This window comes from Scomber japonicus, chromosome 9, assembly GCF_027409825.1.
Source record: "Scomber japonicus isolate fScoJap1 chromosome 9, fScoJap1.pri, whole genome shotgun sequence".
Lineage (NCBI taxonomy): Eukaryota > Metazoa > Chordata > Actinopteri > Scombriformes > Scombridae > Scomber > Scomber japonicus.
This window is the reverse complement of record NC_070586.1, coordinates 8,016,817-8,036,862: the sequence shown is the minus strand read 5'-3', so window position 1 is coordinate 8,036,862 and position 20,046 is coordinate 8,016,817. Positions and strand designations below refer to the sequence as shown.

General features: G+C 39.6%; 1 protein-coding gene across 1 annotated transcript; it reads left to right on the top strand.

Moving 5' to 3' along the window:
• Positions 1 to 6,023: 6,023 nt before the first annotated feature.
• On the top strand, positions 6,024 to 8,494 carry LOC128364840 (E3 SUMO-protein ligase ZBED1). Its single transcript, XM_053325462.1, has 2 exons — positions 6,024 to 6,254; positions 6,803 to 8,494. The coding sequence occupies exons 1-2, from the start codon at positions 6,024 to 6,026 to the stop codon at positions 8,492 to 8,494; spliced, it is 1,923 nt and encodes a 640-aa protein (XP_053181437.1).
• Positions 8,495 to 20,046: the final 11,552 nt, after the last annotated feature.

Here is a 20,046-nt window from a genome sequence, read left to right as displayed (position 1 = left end):
GAGGAGTGAATGTGGGCAGAGTCCAGAAATGTGTGTGAAGAAACATTATTTTTGGCAACTTAAACATGCACAAAAAGAATTCATGTTTTAGGGTTTGGCAAAAATGGCTCTATATGGTGCACCCGAGGAAAACTAAGAAAATTGAGCCCCTCACTCCAGATTGACGTAGACGGACGAAATTCAGTATGCATGTGTATCATGTAAAGACGCACAAAAAAGTCTCTTGGACCCATACTCTAACTCTAACTCTAACTCTAACTCTAACAGGAAGTCAGCCATTTTGATTTGAATATTTTACGATTTTTGGCTCCATTTTCGCCATTTCCACGCCCTGTACTATAATGAACTCAGAGATTTACTTTGTCCGACTTCAAAATCACTCAGTGTCATCTTAAGACCTTGAAGATGAACAGTTAACTAAATCTTTCCCCTCAGTTATACCAGGTGGGCGTGGCGGAGCGGCAATTTTTTCAAGATTTCGCCATAAAACAGGAAGTCCTTATAACTCCAACATACATTGTTCAATCTGAACCAGATTTCTAATGTATGATGAAGTTCCCGCCTTGAAAACGTCTATGGGTCATGAGACTGTGCTGAAGCCCTACATGTGCGGGGGAGCAAGGGCTGGTTCATGCAGATTTAATTATTATTATTATTATTATTATTTTATTTTGAAATGTAATTAAACTGTGTACAGTATATTGGAAATATTTGTCTTTTCAGGTGCTCTAATGATCAGGATTATTATAGTTTAAACATTTTCATTAGTTTTGTTTATTTTTTATTTAGTTTTTCAGGTTTTAAGAGGAAAGCCTTGATTTCTTGAGGCTGAAAAGGATGAAAGAATGCATGACACCCAATATGGTTTTCCCAAGTCATTGTCTATTAAAAAGGTACCATATTGTGCAAAAAGCTATTTTATTATTTTATTCTTTAATCATTACCCACAGCATGTCTTCAGTCTCCTGAGAGTAGTTCTGTGTAAGGCAGACAAGCATGCACAGGAGCGTTTGTAGTGCTTGTAGTAACGTGTCGTACTAAATATAACAACCTCTTGACTTTGTACTAAAATTATTTATAATGTAAAATGTAGTATAACCCACAGCAGAGCTCAGTAATTATCACCTGGCTGGAGCTAAATAAAAAGCTACATTTTAAAAAGGGTCATTTTTATTTTTTATTTCACTTAATATTAATTTTTAACTGCTAGTTTCTGTTTTAGTCTTATTTTATGGTTAACTATAATAACCCTGCTTGTGAATCCATTTTTGAGATTCAGTGGTTTACATCTCTAAAATCACAGATGTGTCACGCCTGATGCCTCACGTCGCCGCGCGCTCAAATGCAACTGAACTTCCTGTCGTTTTAAAAACTCCCTCCAGGGAGGAAGGAGAGGACGGAACAAGATGAAGGCATGATGGGAAGTCATTATGCACACGACAGCTCACTGCATCTTTGTTTACCCTTTTCAATTACATTCTGTCTCCTTCTCATTCTCTCTCTCATTCTCTCTCTCCTTCTCTCTCTCTATCCTTCTCTCTTTCTCTCTCTCCTTCTCTCTCTCTCTCTTTCTCTCTCTCTCTTTCTCTCTCTCTCGTTCAGCCACCTCAGGGTTCCTGTGTGTGTGAAACACGGTGATTGATAGTAGATTGGAAGATGAAGGTAATGAGGCTTAGAGGGAGATGAAGTGTAACAAATTGCTATGGATGGAAAAAGAAAAGGAAAGACTGGAGCTTTGTCTACTTGTTAATGATAAATCTAACCAGAACGACATACTTGACAATAACTGTGTTGTTTGTTTGATTGCTTAAATGAGAAGCAATTATCTGACATATTTTTTTTGTTATCACCTCTTTCTTTTGTCATGCCCCTTAATTGCTCCTCTATCCCGTCTTGGACAACATGTAACAAAAAGAATGAAACAAACAAACAAACAAAAAAATAATAATAAAGAATAAAAAAGAATAAATGACAAGCTGGACGGAGATGAAGCGAACAAGGCGGTTCGTTTTATACAAAATCAAATGAAAATGAGATTTTCTGTGGAAAAATAATATGACGTAATATTACAAATTCATAACCATAAAAGGCAAACAGCTAAATGCCAGGGTAATTTGGGGGAAATTAATCAACAATGCAAACCCAGAATATTACAAGAAATATACGGAAGTTGTTTTAATGAGAAATGACCTATTGTGTTATTAGGTTCAAAGGTTAGTTGTGTTTTTTTAAATCCTACTCCTTTATGTCAGACACCACTGACGTACACATGGTGTTCACATCAGTGTTAATAAAAGAAGAGAATTAATTGATCTTAAACTTGCATTAAATTATAGTTTTTGGCCACTAGGGGGCAGTAAGAACAAGATGACAAACTGACATATGTTTTATATGTTAAATTGATCTTAAAGCTGCATTTAATTATAGTTTTTGGCCACTAGGGGGCAGTAAGAACAAGATGACATAAACTGACATATCATGTTTTATATGTTAAATTGATCTTAAACTTGCATTAAATTATAGTTTTTGGCCACTAGGGGGCAATAAGAACAAGTTGACATAAACTGACATATCATCATGTTTTATATGTTAAACTTGTTCATAGTTGCTTATCTTCACATCCAGCAGTTACAGAGCAACTTCATCATTTATTTGGAGTCATGTTTCTGTCCATCTGGTGAATCTAAGTCCAATATTAACTCTCTTTTAGCTCAGTTTTTGCTCTCTACCAACTATATCTGGCTCTTTATCTGCTAAATGCTCCACTATGTCCACCCAGCTAGTCTACAGCTAACTGTGTCTGTTTGCTGTTTGGTGCTGAGCAGGTAGTATACAGTGGTTTTCTTAGAGCTTCTTCTTTGAAAATGACGCTATCAGAGCTCTGAGAGTGAACCAAAACAGTAAAGTTGCAGCCGGACAGCTAAACAATGAGCTGAAACTCACTATAAAGCTCCTTAAAGCAGAGTGGATCAGCAGAGCCAATGAATGGATTCTCTGTAGGATTCATCACTATGAGCGTAGCCAAAAAACACTTTATATGTTCTCATCAGATAAACTGTTAGTGTGAAAAATAGCCACTTGTTAATTTAACCCTTGTGTCGTCCTCCCGGGTCAAATTGACCCCGTCTTATTCTTCTTTCCTCCCTTCCTTCCGTCTGTCTGTACTTCCTCCATCCTCCTTTCTTCCCTCCTTCCTCCCTCCCTCCTTTCCTTCTTTCATTTCCTCCCTTCCCTCCTTCCTCTCCATCCTTCTTTCATTTCCTCCCTTCCTTCCTCCCTTCCTTCTTCTCTGTTTCTTACCTCTGTCCTTCTTTCTTCCCTCCCTCCTTCCTTCCTTCCTTCCTTCTTCCCTTTCTTCCTCCTTTCCTTCCTTCCTTCTTCCCTTTCTCCCTCCTTTCCTTCCTTCCTTCTTCCCTTTCTCCCTCCTTTCCTTCCTTCCTCCCTCCCTCCCTCCTTTCCTTGACTCAAGGACAACAGGAGGGTTAAGCAACAAAACATATACTCACATTTTGGTTTTTATATTGCATTTCTATTGTTTAGTCATTTTTCTAATGCATCTCTTTAACCCTTAGATACTGTTCATGGTCAAATTTGACCCATTTTAACATTTGAGAGCTGCAAAAACACCTTATACACATTTCTGCTAGGTGAACGTTGTCTAATGTGACCCTGGATATACAAAAATGGAACCAAAATGCAGCTGATACACAATTTTGTATCAGCAAATGTCCAAATTTGACCTGTCTTTATGACACAATCATGTTACTGTATTCTTTATATTCTACTAAATCTTCTCTTGAAACATAAAATAGTGATTGTGAATGTATGTTTTCCATAAATAAACAGAATACACTCTTTATTAAGGATTAATCAACCATTAATTACTGACTGATGGGGAATTTATGAATGTGAATAGGTGCAGTCATTTTGCACTGAATATTTTCCAGCATCAGGAAATAGTAAAAAATATCCAGTGTTTATTGGCTAAAGGGGGAATTTGAGGTGTGTGTAGCAGTTGCACTAATACATATTGACTGTGTAAAACACCGGAGATAGTCAAATATGTGAAGAAAAACAAATTCTGCTGCAGCTTCGTCTGTATCTGACATTTTCATTTCCCCGGAGATTTCCGTTTTGACGGAAGATAGCTGCAAGCACAAATCCTACATCAGATATGTGTGTGTTGGTAGATACATTTGTGTGTGTGTGTCCGTCTAATAATAGTCTTCTTGGATCCAGCAAAATTTGATAACATTTGCTTTGACATATTTGTGTGTGTGTGTGTGTGTGTGTGTGTGTGTGTGTGTGTGTGTGTGTGTGTGTTTGTGTCACTCAGCAGGCCAGGAATAGGATGGAAGCAGAGGATCCATCTGCTTTCAGTCGATGCATGGAATGAATCAAAATTCACCTCATTACCCGAAATATTGCCTGTATCTCACGTGCAAAAGGGGGGGGGGGGCACCATCCCAGGAATTGAAATTTTTAATCAAGTCTCGAGCTCCTCTCGATGAAAATTTCATGGAAAGTGAAATTATGTATGCCTGTGTGTGTGTGTGTGTGTGTGTGTGTGTGTGTGTGTGTGTATTTGTATGCCTGTGTGTGTGTGTGTGTGTGTGTGTGTGTGTTATAGAGTTTGTAAGCTCAACTGCCTGCTTGATGTTGGGAATGATTTCACCTCCCACAACACAACATCTGAGGTCTTGATCAGCCTGCCTCTTTTTTTTTTTCTTCTTTTCTCTTTTCCTTTTTTCTACTTTTTTTTTTTCTCTTACAGATATCAAAAAGATGTCAAATTGAACATGACATACAGTAACAACGAGAATCAAACCAGACAGCATCACAGGCAGGGCTTCCCCTTCAGTTACATGATGACAATTTCATATATTTTTAAGCAGTGGTAATTCTTAATGGTGTGAAGTGTGCTGGTATAAAATATCCCTAAAGCTTGTTCCTTGAAACTTCCCTACTCATTATAAAGCAGCATTTATGTCCTCTGTCTCTAAATTAAATCAGATCTCACCTACTAATTGGTCCAGTAAGGCTGAGACTGCATGTAGATGACCGTTTTCTTCTTGTTGTGTTGTTTAATTTATGAATTTTAATGCCCAGCACAGACTGTGTGTCATTGGTTTCATTGGAGCAGGTTTGAAGCCCAGAGTTGCACCTTTTCCATTTGGAGGGAGGACCTTTGAAACGAGGAATGCATGGTGCTGCTTTTCACGATCTGGAAACATCAAACCCTCAGGAAGAGCGCTGGGCTTTGAAGCCAATGTGACATAGAGGCAGAACTATGTACTGTAATTACAACGTCACGTGATGCTTTTGGGCCCTAAAAAGACTTTTCCCGATAGACTTACATAGTGAAACAGATATCTGTAATCGTTCATAATGTAATGTTTATTTTAATATTATTTCTTTCTCTCTTCTCTCATATTTTTTATTGTGCAAGGCTAAGTTGTTGACCTGACTATAGTTGAAAACGAGCCTCTTGGCTAACTGTGACACCTTTACATTGCAGTATGAACTAAAATGTTGATTAATATGTTGGCCTACTGTCCCTGCCAAATAAATCTTAAATAAATAAATAAAAATCAGAGGATACATTTTTCTGAGCATCAAAAACCCTGTGAAGTGACTCATTTTATCATCAGAATTTCATCCGTTCAGTCCAATTGCACCATTGAAGTTAGCTGGAAGTAGCCGGCTCAGCCAGCTGAAGTCGCTAGTTTGCTTGCTCTATGGGCTCAGTGATGCAGAAGCAAAGAGAAAGAACATTTTTAAGCTTCAGGTGCCACTAGGCATGGGCCGGTTACCGGTTTCAAGGTATACCGCGGTATGAAAAAGTCACGGTTTCAAAACCACTAGAATTTTCCGTCATACCGTTCCTGCGGTATGAGCGTTTTTTTTTTTTTTTGGATGTCTCATCAGAGAGAAAGTGGAGGCCCCTCAGGTCGTGTGCAGCAGCAGCGTAAAGTACCCCTCCCCCTGCACACCTCCCTGTTGCAGCAGGTTATACATGTATGATGGCTGAGGGAGGCGAGCCCACCGAACTTTTTCCCCCGTTGAAAAAGACCAAGTCAGCGGTATGGGAATACTTTGGGTATCATAAAAAGAGAGACGGCCACGGCTTGGAGGAAGAAGGTCGTCCAACCTGTAAAACATGCTTGCGGACGGTGGCAGCCCGAGGAGGCAACACATCAAACATGATCGCGCATCTACGAGAGCACCACCCATCATTATATGCTAAATTCAAGGTAAAGTTAATGCTGTCTTGAAATGAACGAGCGTCTTAGCGTCTGGTATTAGTGAAATGAGCTTGTTACCGAGGCAGATACGATAACTAGCATGCTAAGATGGATAACTTTTTTTTTCTTTCATCAGTCTTTACTGTTAAGATGGATAACACCAGCTAGTTTCCTCTCTAACATGACGCGAAGAAGAGAAGCACAGGCATAATGTTTTTTTTTACTTTAATGCTAAATTTTTTAAATTTTGTTTTATTTTTTTTATTATTTATTTCTTTATTTTTTATTAACGTGTCATGCACCAGAAGTAAGCCCAGCTCAAGTGGGCTTACTTGAGCTGGGCAAAAAAAAGGAACAAATAATAGCAAATGAAAACCAGTTAACAGACATTAGAGCAATTAAACATATAAACCATGCTGACACTTTTTCTAGACTTCAGATACATATTTAGCAAACTTAAAGACATTAAAGTTAAATAATTAAGTTTAGCTTGTATAGCCTGTGGTATTACAAATTCAGGTTAAATTCACATGTCTGTCTTATTTTTTTCTTTTTAGGATAGCAGTAGCTCTGGCAGCAACAGGGCATCCACGTCAAAAGCTGAAGGTCAGCCCACAATTCAGCAATCATTCCAGAAGCAAATCAGCTATGCAGCCACATCAAAGCATGCTAAAGACCTTAACAATGCTGTGGCATACTTCATTGCCAAAGACATGATGCCCTTTCAAGCTGTGGAGAAACCTGGGTTTCTGAAACTGATGAAAACAGCAGTGCCACTTTACAAAGTGCCGTCAAGAACATTCTTCTCAAAGAATGAAATCCCAAAGATGTACGCCGAGGTCAAGGCTCATGTGCAGAAACAAGTTGCAAAAGGGGTGTGGTTTTCTGCAACAACTGATTTGTGGACTAGCAGTGGTGGTAGTGGAGAACCATACATTAGCTTCACAGTTCATTTCCTCTCTCCAGAGTGGGAACTTAAGTCCTTCTGTCTAGAAACGATGCTATTTCCAGAGGACCACACAGCTGATCACATCTTAGAGTGTTTTGGAAACATGTTGCAGGAGTGGAACATCACAGATGGCAGATTGTCTTCCATCACAACAGACAATGCTGCTAACATGAAAAAAGCATTTCATGACCAACCCTATGTTTGGCTTGGATGTTTTGGCCATAACCTCAACCTAGCTATAGCCAAAATACTTAAAATTCAGAAGGTTGACACAGCTGTACGAGCATGCAGGCATCTTGTACAAGGTTTCTCTCGCAGCTGGAAGAGAAAAAGAGAACTGAAGAAGCAGCAGGCAACCCTGGACATTCCTGAAAAGTCACTAATTCACGATGTAGTGACAAGATGGGGGTCCACCTTCAAAATGATTGAGAGATTTCTGGAACAGCAACAAGCATGTTGTGCAGTTCTTGCAGCAGACAGGAGCTTATGGCATTTAATGCCAAAAGACAGTGATGTGCTAACTTTGGAAAGGGTCTGCGAACTCCTGGGGCCTCTCAATGACTTCACTGATTTACTTGGCTCTGAAACAAAGACCACCCTCTCATCTTTGAAGCCGGTTATGGAACACATCACTGACGTACTGCATGAGAATGAGGGAGATGATGCCCTAACAAAACAAATGAAAAAGATTATGATGGATGATCTGCAACAACGCTACTCCTGTGAGAGAGTCAAGAAGGTGATCGACATCGCTTGCTTCACTGATCCCCGTTTCAAGGACAACTTTAGTACAAACAAGGATGATGTCATCAGGTCTGTTGAAGAGGAGGCTGTGAAACTGGCAGGTCACACAACCTCATTGCCACCTCAAGAATCACCTGCAGCCACTGCTGATGAAGAACAGGGAACCAGCACTTCCACCACCACTGCCCCCTCTGCTGCCACAAAGAAGAAAGACAAATCTCTGTCTTGTTTGCTGAAAAAAATTACATCAGCAAAACATCAAAGAGTCGAAGACAAAGATGCCTCCCCAAAAGAAAGAGTGACAATGGAGATTAAACAGTATTTGTCTTACGCTCCCATATCCTCTGATGCTGACCCACTGGCATGGTGGAAGACACATGTGGAAGAGTTACCTCTCCTTAGCAGTGTAGCGAGAAAATGTCTCTGCATCCCAGCCACCAGTGTGCCCTCAGAGAGGGTGTTCAGTTCTAGTGGGCACATCCTCTCACCTCACCGCTCCAAGCTAAATCCAGAGAAAGTGAACATGCTCACATTCCTGCATCATAACTTGGACTGAGTGAAATGTATAGTAGGCTACTAGGCTAAGTGAGCAAGTCTCCCAAAAATGTTCATATACAGTTTTTAGTTCCTGCCTCCATTTATTTATTTATTTTTTATCTTAGAAGTGTTTTCTTGTTCTGATCTTGACCCACATGTTAAGGGATTGCATTTATTTGCATTTTGTGTGTTTTTTTTTTTCATAATTTATTTTTATTTAGAAAGAATTCAGTTATTTTTATTATTTATTTTAAATACAATAATATAATTTACTAATGTTCTATCATGCTCTCTATGTTTGTTCTCTATATTTAAAAATAAAAGATTGTTCAATGGAAAAGTTTTTTCTTTTTTTAAATACAGACATTTTAAAATATCACATTTTAGAGATGTAGTCAATACCGTGAAACCGTGAAACCGTGATATTTTTGCCTAAGGTTATCATACCGTCAGAATCTCATACCGGCCCATGCCTCGGTGCCACTGAGCAGCTTTCATAGGAATGAACGGAGCCCCACCTCCAAAGCTATAACCAGTTCTCTCTATACATCCATGGACTTGGATCCATCCATCCTGCAACTTCAAACCAAAGCTCATTTGGACTACTACTTCGGCTAAATAGTGCTAACTGGGCTAGGGTTGAAAATTGCAACAAAAGCCGGGGGGAAAGCAGAAGGTGAACCAACTGTCCATCACAGCTGTCAATCAATTAAAGCTATTTCGATTTAGATAAACCCCCTCTTCTTCATGCTGCCATTTCTTTCTTCAGGAGAGCCTAAATTTGCTCACACTGGGATTTTACATAATTCCTTGAAGATGCTCATTGGTTGTCTTTTAAACATCAGTTCAATTGTGAATTATAATATCACAAACAATACTCAAAGTGAGTCATTAGTAATGTACTGGAATATTCACAAAATAGCATAAATTTAATTTGAGCAAGGAAACAATATTAATGATTTCAATAACAATGACTTTCTAAAGTACTCTTATAAATCCCAAACATCAAAAGATGGACTTTGGGGAAACTCTTTCTACTTCTTTTACCTGCCTTCTGTCTTGAATACATTATTAATACTGGAGGAGCTTCCAGCCACAAATTCGTCTTTATAAATAATTTACCAAACAATGCAAGGGGGAAAACACAACTCCACATCCTTTTTTAGTTTTTTGGGTTGAATATAAGGTTAAATTATTTAAGCACTGAATGTGTTTTTGTGAACTCTGGGCTTTTGGTGCTTGTTCACTTCAAAAATACAACTGAGACCTTTTACAGTTTTGTGGTTTTCAGCTGTTACAGTATACTGTATTTAGATGGTTCCTGTGTTTTTAGTTTCATTAATATTGATGCTGTTTTGCTACTCCTGCAGTGCTCTTTCACAGCACTCAGGTGATGGTTATTGTTTTTTAATGCCACACAAACACTATAAGCAATAAAGAGAACAACACTCCCATGATGCTGTCTGACACTGTTGCTATTTTGTCTTCCTACTAAATGCCTCACTACTGCCACCATCTGTTAACACGGCAGTATGACAGTGTTTCTACGAAGCTCTTGGTGCTTTCCATTGACCTCGGAAGTTGGAAGTTGGAAGTTGATAGTTGGAGCTGGGAATGACATCACACGAGTTTGAATTGCTCCACTTTACAAGTCAGAAAACCAGTTTTAGTCCGGTTAGCTACGGATAGTAATACCAGTTGGTAAAATGCATTTTGCTGTATTTTGCGCATACAAACAGTTTAGCAACATGTCCACAGATAGAAGTTGGACAGTGCTGCACGTACGACTGAGACAAAAATAATACTTAAGTGCTGATAAAAATGATATTACTAGAACTTTCACACTGCTGATGCACGTACAATATCTACCATCTTGCATTATGAGGCCGGGGCTAGTGGGGTTCGTCCAAACACCCGAGTCAGAAACCCGACTTCAGGGGGCATTCAAATAGAAATTTCCGACATGGAAGTTGGAAATTCTGATTTCCAAGTACAAATGGAACGTCCCATCTTTTTTCTCCATACACACTCCGACATCAAGCCAATTTACACACAATGATGGTTTTGGAAAAGCTCCATTTATGGGGGAGACAAGCGCAGTTGTAATCTAGCTTGTGTTTCAAAATGGAGAGAAAAAGATACGTTTAAGGCTTAGTGTAGACATGGTTCAAGTACATAGGATCAAGCGTGATTTGAGTTGAACCAAGCTAGGACTCAAAGGCTATCTTGGTATCCCTTTCTTATATGTGTCTCCCATACCTGCTGCAATTTTTTAAAACTACAATATTAAATGCTGTACTCTTCAAGCTCGAGTTAGACTGAAATCCACCTTGCGAAATGTACTCGTGTTCTGTGGCCAAAAGTAGGCAGGACAGGAAGTAGCATGAGAAGGATGGTAAACATAATCTGCAGGAGCTAGCATGGCTACCAGGCTAACAACAACAAACCACAAAGTTGCCAAGACACTTTACTTTCACTGTCCTTATACTTACTACAGTCAACTAGCATCTCTTCCTCTCTGTTGCCGGTATTATTTCGCTGCGCACTTTATAAAACAAGAATATAAACAAACTACTACTACTACTTCCTGTATGAAAGGTCAATCCCTCCATTCTCTAAAACCAGCTGGACATTGGACAGCTCAGCGGTATTGCAAATCAATCAGGCATGAAGTAAAGGCGACAGGTCAATTCGCAACTGTAAGTGAATGTTTCACCCCATAGTAGCACATAGATATCCATGTTAAGCAAATTTCAGTCTGACTGCACCACTAAGAACTTGATATGAACCCATCTGCATCATCAGGATGTGCCACTGCCCTATTTACCACTGCTGATGCTTTTTCACTGTACAGAAAAACAAGCTGAACCACATTAATCATTTCCTGACTACTTTTTCTATCATGACATGTCTGGTATATGCTTCAGGCGAAGAATATGACACAAATCAAAATGACCGACAACATGGTATTTCTGACACACTATAATATATATCCTTCAAATTCAAATAGCTGCAGGATCTAGCTGTATTTGTTGTTTGGATTTTTTGGTAAGTTTTGGAAGAGCACCCAGAATTTTAACTATGTGGCACCAAAACAGTATGAAATGTGATGAGTGCTTCCAAGTAGAGCCAGACTGATATATCGGTCAGCTGACATTATTTGCCTATACTGATCTATCACAGATATATTGGTATCTACGAATATGTTGTGCAATATGTGCTGATATTGGGTTTTATATAGGCAGTATTTTATGTATATTTGACCCTTTTTCCTATTCAACTTTAATGTATGCATATGTTTTTGTTTTTTTAATTCATAACTAATTATTACTATTAAATTCCCAAAGGAGTTTACCGTTTTAGTACACTTTTTGTTGTATGCGTCTTTACAGCTGTACTTGGGTACTGTTTGCCCCTCTAACCAACCCTTCCTTTCACAGCCCCCCCATCCCCCTCCCCCTCAAGAAGCTGGTGCTTCTTGTCAGGCCATCATTGAAAATAAGAACCTGTTCTTAATTGATTCGCCTTGTTGCATAAAGTATTGTTCAACTGCAAAATATCATGCCCTCATTACCTTTGAGGGATCATTACAAAATAATATGTGTTCATCTATTTGTACATATAATATTATTGGCCAATATATCAATATCAGAATTTTTTTTACTCAAAAGTCCAATATTGGTCAAACCCTATACTTCCAAGAATATGTCATGATTTTTCTGAATTTCGTTTTAAAATGGCTAAACTCTGGTGTGACTGCAGTATAGACCAGACACCACTATATAATAATAATAAATGTGTATTAATTTAAGAGTAATTTAAAAAAAGACACTCATTTGTTTCCCTTGTTTTTTAGCAATCCATCATTTTGACTGATTAATTCCAACTGTCCAACCTGTAATAACTTCCAGTGAACCTGAGATTGGATTTAATAAGAAGTGCTGAAGGAAAGTGAACTACAGGTGTGAACGCAGCCTCAAAGAGAAGCGGCTTCCTGAGCAGCACTGGCACTTGGCCTTGGGCTGTGAGTCAAGAGCTAAGAGACTAGAGGAAGTGTGTTCTCTGCTGTCTGGGTGAATTAGGGCTCATTTGCTAATGGTGAAGCCCGGTTTGCCTCCAGCCAACTAACGGATAAATCACAGCCTCTGTTGTGCTGCAGTGCAGAGAGAGTGCAGACGGTCACGGTGGCTGCTCCTCTTCTCTTCTCTCTCCTCCCTTTATTTCTTCTCTTCTTCTTCTTCTTCTTCTTGATCATACTCTCTTCCTCCACCTCTCTCTCTCTCTCTCACTCCGCTCAGGAGCTGTGTGATGGTTTATAGGGGTTCATGATGGAGCAGCAGCTTGGCACGCAGCATTAACGCTGTGAAGATCCATCAGAGACACAGAGCCGGATGATAAAAAGAAAAACTCTCCATCACAGGCTTCGCTGTGAACGGCTGGGTCTTTGATGCAACATTAGGCAGCTGCTGCAGTGAACAGAGGGAGGGTTGTGTGAGAAAGCAAAAGGCGGTGTCAGTGTGTCAGGGTGTGTGTGAGCATGTATAGTAAGGTTATGTGATTGTTAGATCTATATTGGATTCTTATTTAAAAAAAAGGAGAATAATTTACAACCCTCATACCCTTCCTTTTTTTACATTATCCCTATCTGCTATACTGTATGACACTATTTCACATTCAGTATACATTCAGAAACTGGGACATGGCATGACATAATTAAATAATGATAATAATGATGAATGAACAATAACAACATGAATTTATCCAAACCGTCCGTTTTTATCACCTTGTGCATTGAAAAACTGCAGGTGTGCACAACAAAACTGCAAATTCTGAGAGTAGCTCTGTTCAATATAGATTTCACTCCTATTCAGTAACAGTAATGATGACAAGAGATACAAAAAGGACAGCCGTGTTGTAGACATATTTCCCCTGATATTGAGTATCGGAGGTCGATTTATCCTTGAGGGAATAGTTTGACATTTTGGGTATATTATTCCCTCTCTGGTAGAGTTAGATGAGGTCTGTGCACTCACATAGATTGTCATTAAAATATAAGATTGTAGCTGGTTAGCTTAGCTTGGTACTGAGCTAAGTTACTAAGCAGTAGATAACCCTGGACGTTTTTACAGTTTGATTTTTGCATGGCTTAAACAAACAAAAGTACAACATTTTAACTTGTGAGATTGAATGAATTACAATCTAGGAAGTCCAGTTGGAGCTGCAGATCAATGCATTTAAAGGTTAGTTCATTAGTTTGGCTTGGCACTGAGCTAAGTTACTAAGCAGGAACCTGCCGAAGTCACCGCTGGTCACCTGGCGATTGCTGAGAGCCGAGAAATAGTCTACTCAATGGCGAATTGATGTTTTTACAGTTTGATTTTTGCACGGATTAAACAAACAAATAAGGTGCAACATTTTAACTAGTGAGATTGCATGATTTAGTTAATTAAATACAATCCAGGAAGTCTAGTCGGAGCTGCAGATCAATGTATTTAAAGGGTCCAGGAGACAAAACAATGCACAGTGGTTTACAGTACTCACAGGTAAAACTCAGACAGGTTTTTACAGGCCTGCAAAATTACCAACCGTTTGATCTTTTGTTGCGACTACTGCGATGTAAATGAACACATACTGTATTCAGGTTATACAGTAATACATCAGAAATGTGCACTTTGCATGTATTGCCCCCATTCAAATGAGTGGGAGGGCTGTGGTTTTTCATGCATAGCTGATGTCAGTCTGAAATATCAGCTCTTGGTTCAGATGGTGTACCAGAGCAAGTAAAGCACTTCCCCCCCCCTTTACAATCGTTATGCTAAACTAAGCCAATTTACTGCTGTTCATATTTAATGGATAGATATGAGATTGGTATCAATTTTCTCATCTAGCACTGCACCAGAGAGCCATAAGTGGACTGCCTAAAAATGGTCAATTTCCTTTAAAGTCTGTAAAACTCTGCAATCAAATTCACTATTATCACAGACTTTATGTTTCCATCTCATTGTGCCATTGTGGTTTTTTTTGCTCACAGGCAGTAATGTTTCCTAGAGTGTCTGTATAAGTGAGTAGTTAAGGTGGATAAGACTCACACTGTGCTAAAAGAGACACTGAAATACTGAACTAAGGCACTTAGTATAAAATAAACGTACAAAATGTACTGTACAAAAATACCAAAACAAAGTCAGCACTGCTTGAACCCTTTGTTCAGGTTCACGTTCTTGTAATTGAGGCATTGTCATCATTAAAAGGAGCAATGAGTAAATTAAGAAACAAGTTTGGACGCTAATATACATAAAAAATGCAAGACAATTAAATATTAATTATAGAAAAATCTGATGACCAGATAAAAAGAGTAAATGGTTTTTGGGGGGTTGGGAGAGCGGTTGAATGCACAATTTAATAAGTATACAGCATGTGAGATAAATGAGAGCTTTATGTGTTTATCTGTAGGGTCACATCAGGCTATAATGAGGAATCCTGTGTCTTTGTTCTTATTTGCACAGTGTGGCCAACTGCAGGGATGTAAAAGCGCGCACACACACACACACACACACACACACACACACACACACACACACACACACACACTGCAGTATTGACACATTTCACATATAATTAACACACGTGAATATTTAAAAAAACACATCTCATACATGTTCTCCCTGTTGTTTGGCTCAGTGGGAATTAAAGAGAATGATTTCATGACTTGTGTTAATGGACTAAATGTGACTCTGAAATAGCTCCCTGTGAGGCGCATTAGCACAAATAAAAAGATAAAATAAAATAAAAAACATGTGGACTAAATGAGGTACCAGAGATGACTATTAGCTAGTGTCTTCAAATGCATTGCAGCAGCCAAAATTCAAGTACAGGATATCCACTGTATCACATGAGCACATGAATGAACCACACACACTATTCATTACTCAAAATCTTAAAAATGGGATGTTATTATGCACATTTTCAGATCTATATTTATATGCTTGAGCTCTGTCGGAAACTGTTAATGATGTCAACGTTAGCGCGATGCTAACGTTAGCTGAAAAGCTAACGTGCAGAGCGTCAAACAGCTGTAGTAACAACTCTGCTACTTTACAGATAACACCACCACCACAACAACATCCTGACTAACTAGACAGTAGGGCTGGACGACTATGGCAAAAATCATAATCACGATTATTTTGATCGATATTGAAATCGCGATTATTCATAGATGTGTAAACATAAGCATTTATTGAACCACCAGAACTCAACTTGAAATATATTTGAACAGCACAACCAGAAATAAATTAGAATCAAGAAAAATATATATGATATATAATCATAAATGTAAATAATAATAGCAATATGTAAAAACAATAAATAAAAATGAATAGCCAAAGCCTACCAAAACAAAAATCCCCTGGCTGCCGAGCTTTTTTTGTTGTTGCTTTTTTTAATAAAAAAAAAAAAGCCATCCTGCTCCCTGCAAAACCTGGTGCAAACTAGTAATATGTAAAACCAATAAATAAAAATAAATAGCCAAAACCTACCAAAACAAAAATCCCCTGGCTGCCGAGCTTATTAAACTAATTGATCGTGTTGCCATGGTGTGCACTGTGTCAAGCAGTTCACACGCTCTCACGCCACACCTGTCATTTCTCACGCTGAGAAGTGATAGATCCCACGTATGGAGTTTATTCCCTATCTTAATTCAAGAGCATATTAAATGGATTTGAGAGCAGTATTTATTGATTTCATGCTCAGATTTTGTGATATTTTCTCTCAAAACTCTGCTCTCGCACTCAAATTTGCTCTGCGCATGCTCACAGTGTGTCCTCGCACTCGGTTACAACGCTGCTCGCACAGATTTCCTGCGCTCACACTCGAGTTCTTCCTCTTGCGCTCAAGTAGTTTGTGCTCGCGGATCTCTGCTCTGCTCTCGGATTTTTTGTGGCTCAAAGCTGTCAACCAATAGAAGGCCGGCTAGTATTGACCAATCAGACTGTCCCTGTTTGTTTATGGGTGCGTTCGCTGTTTTTCGAGGAGCGTCGCATACGGGCGGGCACTCTTTCAACCGGGTTTATACACTCCTGACCTCCGCTGCTGTAATAAATGTGGTTTCTTTCATTTTTTTGACCACTGTTGGTCAGTGTTTTGGTTTATGCTTTTGGTTCACTGTCAGTGCTCAGCTGTTTTAAGAGAGAAAGCTCTAAAAATCCACTCTACAAAACTCCCAAATATTGAGCTGTTAATTATGTTTGAGGAGGATTTAGCAGCTAAAGAGCTGAATATTTCCCTCAGGAGTTGTTAGAGAACAAAAACAAAGAGAAAAGAGAGTGAATATTGGAGGTACAGTCACCGGTGTCATGACTCCAAATGAATGATAATGTTGATCATTTACTGCTGATGTGAAAATGTGTTTTATATGACACAGATGATTGTTTTGCGTTTGAACAGGTTAGAACCATAGACATATATATGTCTATGGTCAGAAGGGTCCAAGAACAGTGAACGCACCCATAAACAAACAGGGACAGTCTGATTGGTCAATACTAGCCGGCCTTCTATTGGTTGACAGCTTTGAGCCACAAAAAATCCGAGAGCAGAGCAGAGATCCGCGAGCACAAACTACTTGAGTGCGAGAGGAAGAACTCGAGTGTGAGCGCAGGAAATCTGTGCACGGCACAGAAATGAATATATTATGTAATCCATACATCCCAACTCTCTGCATATTGATAGCGGTTCCCTGACGCCCGCAAATGAGACACAATCTCCCGGAATCTGGAGTGAACGAGCAAGAGAGCGCGCTAGAGAGTGACTGCGGGCGCTTGCGTGTATGTGTTTCTCAATGCAGCGCGTGTGAGAGCGCAGCGTCCTGATAGCTGTGTGATCTCACGCCAAGCTTTTCATGAAACTTAAGAGCAGTGAAGATGTCTCAGTCCTACCTCTCTTCTTGTCAACCAAAGGCCTTTCTGTCATTTTAAATCTCTCAGATCTGCGCAGAAACACACCGTTCCTCCAGCGGGTCTAACATAAGGGGCGGGACACAGAACTTGCTGGGAAAGACTGGGGCGTTGGATTTATTCACAGGTGCGCCGCGCCGGGCGGAACAGTAATCGTTTTATGTCGATTATTACGTTTTTATAATCGCGGGAGGCCAAAATCGATATCACGATTAAAATTCAATTAATCGTCCAGCCCTACTAGACAGTGAGTTGAATGTCAAGCAGGTAACGTAACAGTTTATGTGAAGCAGCGCTGATGTTACTCACCTGTCCGGCAGCTCAGCGGTCGCCTTCACTCTCCGGTCCTCCGCCGGTGTTACGGTTTAACTGGTGACCGTGTTAAATGGTGACTTTCTCACATTTACAACAGATATGAATAAGTCTGCTGAACACAATTCAATTTGGTTAGCATAATTTAGTTATTAAACACACATGAGTATGTATTTTTTTTAAAGGACTAAACTACAGTTAGGAGGACAGCTACGTGAAAGTCACCAGATAACACGGTCACCAGTTACACCGTAACACCGGGTCTCCGTCGGTCCCTCTGTCCGTCCCTCCTTCCACCGTTAGAAAACCACACTGATGTGTCCGCGGGTCCTTGTCTGGTCAAAGTCCTTCTTTTATATTAAATATTCTTCTAACTTTCTCCTCTCGGGAAGTTTCTCGGTCATCTCTACTTCTCCACTATGTTTGTAACAGACGTTTCTCGCCCCGACTGCGTACACCACGTGACCCCCCTCTCTCTGTGACCGTGAACGCGCATGAACGCTCCCTATCTCTGATTGGCTGGAGCATTGTTGTGTTGGCTCGCTCCCAGCCAAATGTTTGTCTGCTGAATCTGACCGGACTTTTTTTCAGCGCGCATTTAGAAAGGACAGCCAGCGGATATTGAGGAGAGATTCGGTGATTTTGGATTATTATCGCTTACTACACATTTAAGGCACCTGAAAAGCCCACTCTGCTCTGATTGGCCGGCTTCTGGAGGTAGCAGCATGACTTCACTTCACTTTTTTTTGTTCCTCACTCAAAATGAACTCTTCTCAAATACATCCGGACATGTTGGAGTCTGAATCTGATCCGAAATATGCGAGTGGACAATGTAAACGACTCGTGGAACAACCTTAACAACAAAGACCACAGGACAGACAGCCAAATGTGGGCACGCGCAAACAATGTGACGTCATCATGAGGAGGAAGTAGAGGTAACTTTGCAAATGAAGTATTACAAGCAGGTTGAAGCCCTGGCTTTTGACTTGCAGGGGGCATTTTTACATATGTTAATCTCAAGGTTTAGAGCTTTAACTATATGCTGAACATAGATATCCAACATTATAACAATATACTGTGTAAACGGCAAAGTTACACCCTATATGTTGCACATTTTTAGATTCTTAAAGGGGAGTTATTCCTTGCTGCTGTTGCCAAATGCTTGCTTAGAAACTCATGCTCTTTTAAATGAGTAAGCTGCATACTGTTTGAATACTGTAGTCTCTGTAGTTTAGCAAAATCTGACACTTTACTACACATTTTATGCAGTAAATCAGAATGATCATGTGTTGTAGGAAGTCTTCCTGCTTTGAACAGTATTTTCTTCTTCAGCACAAAAGCACACATGAGCAAGTAAAGGAAGAAAACAGTAGATATAGTCGGTGTAACTTGCAAATGACGCGTTAAGAGCAAGTTGAAGCCCTCATTTTTAAATATGTTTGCTTCAAGGTTTAAAACTTGACTATGCTGAATAAATGACAGAAACCCATGCCTTTTTAAAAGAGTAAGCTGCAAATTTAGACTCTTTTATCTTTAATACTGTAGTTTAGTCTCTGTAGTGTAGTAAAACCTGACATTTTACAACACATTTTATGCAGTAAATCAGAATTATGTGTTTTAAGAGCTCCTCCTGCTTTGAACTGTATTTTCTTCTTTAGCACAGAAGCACACACACACACACACACACACACACACACACACACACACACAAAGAAGACAGTACAAATGAAAGCTCTAGAGGGCATGTCTAGTGTATTGCCAGTCAACGCACAAACATGTAAAGCCATCTATCCTAGCAGGGGGGCCGTGCTCTGAAACCTGCGTGGATCATGTCGACTCCTTACACCCCACAGCTGCAACAACATATGGAGCCACGTTTGCCAGCCAATATGAAGCATGTCATTAAACAGCATTATTAAAACCACATACAGCAGCGGGGTGTCGATGAGAGCTTGGCTGGTGTGTAGACTGATTGCTTCATTAATTATGTTTTTTTTTTTTGTCAACAATTTGTTTCATGGGAAGTGCACACTGTCAGTTTGGTGTTTTAGTGCTGGAGGTTACATGATAAATATGGCTTATTCATCTCAAAATTGACTAATTAGGTTTTTGGGGGTGTTGGTGGGTTTCTTATGTGTGTGTGTGTGTGTGTGTGTTTCGTGTACGGTAATGTGGTTTGATGGAGGCAGCAGGTGGAACAGCAGGTAGTCACATCAAAGTCATTTGTGTCACAGTAATACAAACATGCCAAACCTACAGGGTGCTCTAATGGTTTCAGAGAATAATACCGAGGTGAAATGTTGCAGGTTTGATC

Excerpts from the sequence above, each read along its gene's own strand:
- LOC128364840 (XM_053325462.1), top strand. The coding sequence starts at position 6,024 with ATGGCTGAGGGAGGCGAGCCCACCGAACTTTTTCCCCCGTTGAAAAAG. Across the intron at positions 6,255-6,802 it reads CATTATATGCTAAATTCAAG|GATAGCAGTAGCTCTGGCAG; the intron begins GTAAAGTTAATG and ends TTTTCTTTTTAG.